This window comes from Priapulus caudatus, unplaced genomic scaffold, assembly GCF_000485595.1.
Source record: "Priapulus caudatus unplaced genomic scaffold, Priapulus_caudatus-5.0.1 Scaffold628, whole genome shotgun sequence".
Lineage (NCBI taxonomy): Eukaryota > Metazoa > Priapulida > Priapulimorpha > Priapulimorphida > Priapulidae > Priapulus > Priapulus caudatus.
The window spans coordinates 125,134-130,201 of NW_014577689.1; the positions used below are offsets into that span (position 1 = coordinate 125,134).

General features: G+C 44.1%; 2 protein-coding genes across 2 annotated transcripts in view; both read right to left on the reverse strand.

Moving 5' to 3' along the window:
- The window catches only part of LOC106812270, a 29,014-nt gene extending 27,067 nt beyond the window's left edge, over window positions 1-1,947 (reverse strand). Inside the window, exons 1-2 of the mRNA XM_014816101.1 lie at window positions 1,859-1,947; window positions 410-498 (exon numbers count right to left, since the gene is read on the reverse strand). The gene's annotated coding sequence lies outside the window, so the exon portion shown is untranslated. The remainder of the gene's footprint in view (window positions 1-409; window positions 499-1,858) is intronic.
- The window catches only part of LOC106812267, a 13,249-nt gene that overhangs the window by 4,055 nt on the left and 4,126 nt on the right, over window positions 1-5,068 (reverse strand). The window contains exon 5 of the mRNA XM_014816097.1: window positions 3,269-3,488. Within this exon, the coding sequence (XP_014671583.1) occupies window positions 3,269-3,488 (220 nt within the window). The remainder of the gene's footprint in view (window positions 1-3,268; window positions 3,489-5,068) is intronic.

Below are 5,068 nucleotides of genomic sequence, written 5' to 3' on the forward strand. Positions count from 1 at the left end.
GTATGGTAGGCCGCATCAGAAGCTGCGCCCCCGTCGCTCATCATTACACAGTTGATTGGTCATGAAATGTTGCCCCCCCCCCCCCTAATTTGCCTACGGCCCTGCATAGGCTACTAGTCTAGGACTAAAATGATGCTATATCAAAGCCTAAATTAAACTGCAAGACAGCACATATTATATAACTTGAACTAGTACTTTAACTTTAATCTGTCACACGACAGATTTAGATTCACCAAAGCTTCAAATTAATGTTTTTCTTATGTCATGAACACATGTCATGGGCCACAAAAATGTACGGATTAAAGTTAACAAACAAATAGTAAAATGCATGACATACTCTGGAATGCCGGCCGGAATTGCTTTACATTTAGCGACAATAGAAGGCAAACATATATAGAGAGAATAGTACCTTCTACAGGAGACTCCTCATGCCGATACTCAGTGTCCACGCTGCAGCTGTGAATACGCCTCTGGAATAGGCTGACAATCTTAAGTAGTCTGTAGGAGGCGAAAAATTAAGATGGCTGGACATCGCCACGCGACATGGTAACCCTATACTGTATACGCTGTATATTTCGCGGTGGTGTTAATTATCCGCGAATTTCGCGAACGTGTACCCGGCCGCAAAAAATAACAACATGCGAATAATTCATACCAATAATACCCGAATAATTCCTAATTCACCGACCGCGAAATTGTGCATCAAGTCTGAATTCGCGAAAATATTCTGTACGCAAAAAATATGGCGTAATACAAGTATATGTAACGTGACGTGGTGACTACACTACATACTGTACCGATTAAAAATATACATGCAGAGATCGCAAACGATGCTGCAATAAGCGGACCCTGCTTTGGTCCTTATAGTTGGGCTCATAGGGTCTATGTCACCAAGGGTACTGCCGGAACGTACCCTGGGTACGTATGGTCCGATATACCGGAACGTAACCTGGTAACTATCTGACATGGTTAGGGTTAGGAATTAGGGTTAGGGTTAAGGGAGTAGGCGTAGGCGACTCCCTAGACTCGTTAGTGGAGTAGGCGAGGTATGGTCCGGCTGACTCCGGCATATTAGATAGTACCAGGGTACGTTCTGGTATACCGGACCGTACCCAGGGTACGTTCCGGCAGTACCCTGGGGACATAGACCCTCTCAGCTATAGTTGGTGCCTGGTTGAATTGAACCATACCAGCAACATTACACCATGCTCACAGTAACAGACACATTGGATATCAGGCACATCTGATATCAGGCACAAGCTAACATTGTAGGATACTGGTTTGGTAGGCAGTGTTTTCCCTGGCCAAAAAGGTCTGTGAGGTGGTAACATTTTTTGGTGTATTTGCGCGTTTCGAGGTCCTAGCAAAGCAAGCACCGCATGTGCTCGCCCAGCTAGGGGGGTCCGGGGTAATGTCCCCCAAATTTCCTTTTGAAAAAATGGTGCAATTTGGTGCATTCTAATCTACTTTGGTGCATTATAAGCACTGTTCTATTGAAGAACAGAGATTTTTGTCAGCGAGGCGGTGTTTTGGACAAATTTCTGTGTGACGGCTCAGAATTTGAGCGAGCCTGGCCTCGGCTAACGCTCCATTAGGAGCGTTCTCGCAACTTTGATATTATTAATGATTAATGATTAATGATTGATAATCCTAACCCTAACCCTAACCCTAACCTAAAGTGACATTAAACCACAAACCAATATATTACATGACCATATATATATATATATTATGACCATTAATGACATATAAAGTTGGGAACACTCCTATTGGAGTATCACCCGGGCCTCGCTCGTGTCAATGCAGGGGAAACACTGGGTAGGAGTGTCAATATTGCACTGCAGCAGTGCATGCTTACTGTTTCAGCCGTCGTCTGATCACCTCATCTCCGTAGCTCACGACGATTGCACCTCTCTTCTTCGACGAGGTATCATTCGTAAAAACCACCGTCTGCAGATAGAGATTCATTTATGCACAGGCAGTACTGCAACGATTTGTCTTTGCGTGGCGGTGAAGTTATGTCATTTTCTCACAAGTCATATATATATATAATATATATATATATATTTATGGTACTATTACAGTGTTGTAGCGCAGGACAATTTTAGTGCCGGCTTAATATCAGTGATTGCGTCATATGCATAAAATTATTATAATAGAAACATGGTGCTTAGCATGTACTGCTGGCGCTGTACCATGTGATCAGATGATGATTTTATGCATAATTATGTTAAGATAAAAAAAATAAATAAAAAAAATAAATAAAAAGTTAAAAATAAATAAATAAATACACTATAATATAAATATATGTTATTTTTGTTGAGTTGTTTTTTAAATTAATTATAAGTGTATGAGTATCAGTTGTGATTATTTGTAAGATTATTTAGATATTATTGCTCACTATTTTGAAGGTAATTTTACACAAACTCAATCATTTTTGTGCTGGTTGGAAAAATGTTATTTAAAGCTGCGTGCCGGTCAGGCTCCAACACCACAGCCGGCTATTACCAACCGGGTATAGCTACAACTGTGCATATCACCAGACAAATATAATTTGTTTCAATTGTGACAATATAATATATAATAAAATAATAAAAAAATAATAAAAAGACAAAATATAAAACCGCACTGACAATAAAAAAGTGACACTGACAAATTGTCACAATGCACACTAGTGACACTACACATACATAATTATGATGAGTCCCCCCCTATTAACTGCCCCAATAGCGAAAGACAGTCGCAGTAAACACTGATGTCGAGTCGGTGTTCGGCGAAAATACCAGATTTTCACCGCTCATTATCTCAGCGTAGGAGCATCGTAGGGACAAGCGGTTTGTTTTATATTAGCAAGGTAGGACAGCAGATCAATAATACCGCAAAGAATCGTCAAAATTAAACGGACAAAGTTTCTTAATTCGACTAATACTGCAACATGGTTTCACCATTTCACCATTGTCGTGGTCTCATCCGCGCGCAGCGCTCAGGATCAACAGCAAAGCTGTGCCACGCAATCTTGTATCATGTCTCTCTGGATTATATGTAGAATTATGTACCAAGCAAAACAAACATTCATGATTCAACATAAAAGGTATCTCCATACAAGCACACCCGAGCATGTAGACACCACGCTGAATTTGTAAAAAGACCTCACTCAAAAAAGAAAAAAAGCCGACCTACCTACCCAAACTTTTCAGCCTGGGTCGCGTGAGGGCAAACAAAGATTTTTTTAAATTGTGGCGTTATGTATAAGAAACCCTGTACACACCTTAAAGCAGCTCGCGCGAAGCTTCAGCTCTGCTGTGAAGGAGAACGGTTGAGTCGACGACGGGTTCCTAAAGGTGACGACCCGCTGCGCGTCCTCGCCCAGCCACTGGCCGCCCCAGAAGACGAAGGAGCGGTTGCAGAGCAGCTTCGTCGTCGCCTTGGCAACGAGCTCGACGAGAATCTTGTCCGCCTGCGCGGGCTGCGTCGTGATGCACAGCATCCTGCACGCGTGCGAGCGAAGCAGAGAGAGAGAGAGAGGAGAGAGAGAAAGGAGAGATACGCGTGAAGTGAGAGGCTTGAAACATCTTTACTGGATGCAGACTGTACTGCTCTATCGTGGGTTCAACAAGCCTTTCATTCGATGCTACTGAGCCAAAAAAATTTAGCAATAAATTTTAAACAAACTTAAGCTTAATAAGCTCTGCGTCAGCTATCTATCTAGCTAAGCTGATTTAACACCACCCCAGAGATGCCAACACGTATTTGAAGCAATCTGTAGTTTCTGGCCATCAAATTAGTAGTTGCGAGGTCAGCGTAGTGACCCGATTTGATAGGGCGTCGCGGCATGCCGCCCTGGATTGCATTTCCTGCATTCTGAGGGTCAATAAATGACAATAAATTGACAAAAAATGACTAATAATAAAAAAAAAAAAATATTTTTGCGATGCACAGTTGAAATTCTAGTTATACAAACTGGTCGTAGTGGTGCAAAAGGAATAGAATTCGTATAAAATACGGATTTAAATCGGTAGTGGTTGGCATCTCTCCCCTGGCCACCCTCTCTGGCATGCAGTACATGACAATCTCTGTGCAATGCAGCCACTAACTGAAAAATACCTTCCACTGTCTTCCTGTCACTGCCTCTCTCTTCTCTCGTCTCGTGGGCTATCCGTCATCTGCTCTCTCTCTCTGCTCGGCTCTCACTGTCACTGGTCACTTCTCTCTCTCCAGCTCTCGCTCTCTCTCCTGTCTGCGCTCTCATCTCGTGCTCGTCTCCGTTCTTGGTGATCTCTCTCTCGATCTCTCTCTCTTCTCTCTCTCTCTCTCTCTCTCGCTCACCTCTCTGTTGCTCGTCTCTGTTTCTGTGCGCGTGCGCGTGCATGCGTGTGTAGCATGACATCTCACCCTCTAGCTCTGCACTTGGCGAGGGCCCTCTTTCTCTCACGTCTCTCATCTCTCTCTCTCTTCTCTGCTCTGCGCTCTCACTCTAGTGCTCACTCCTCATCTATCTCGCTCTCTCTCTCTCCTCTCTCTCTTGTCTCTCTCTCTCTCATTCTCTCTCTCTCTCTCCCTCTCTCTCTCTCTCTCCCGTCCCTCTCATCTCTCGTCCTCTCTCTCTCTCTCTGCGTCCTCTTCCTCTCTCTCTCTCTCTCTCTCTCTCTCTCTCCCTCTCTCTCTCCTCTCTCTCTCTCTCTCTCTCTTCTCTCTCTCTCTCTCTCTAAGCTCATCCTTCTCTCTCTCTCTCTTCTCCTCTCCATCTCTCCTCTCTCTCTCTCTCTCTCTCTCTCTCTCCTCTCTCTGCTCTCTCTCTCTCTCTCTCTCTTCTCTCCTCGTCTCTCTCTCTCTTCTCTCTTCTCTTCTCTCTCTCTCTCTCTCTCTCGTCTCTCTGCTCTATCCATCTCATCCTCTCTCTATCCTCTCCGTCTCTTCTCTCTCTTCCCCCTATCTGCTCTCTCTCTCTCTCTCTAACGCTCTCTCTGCTCATCTGCTCTCTCTCTGCTCTCTCTCTCTCTCATCTCTCAGTCCTCTCTCTCTCTCTCATCTCCTCTGCTCTCTCTCATCTCCTCTCTCTCTCTCTCGA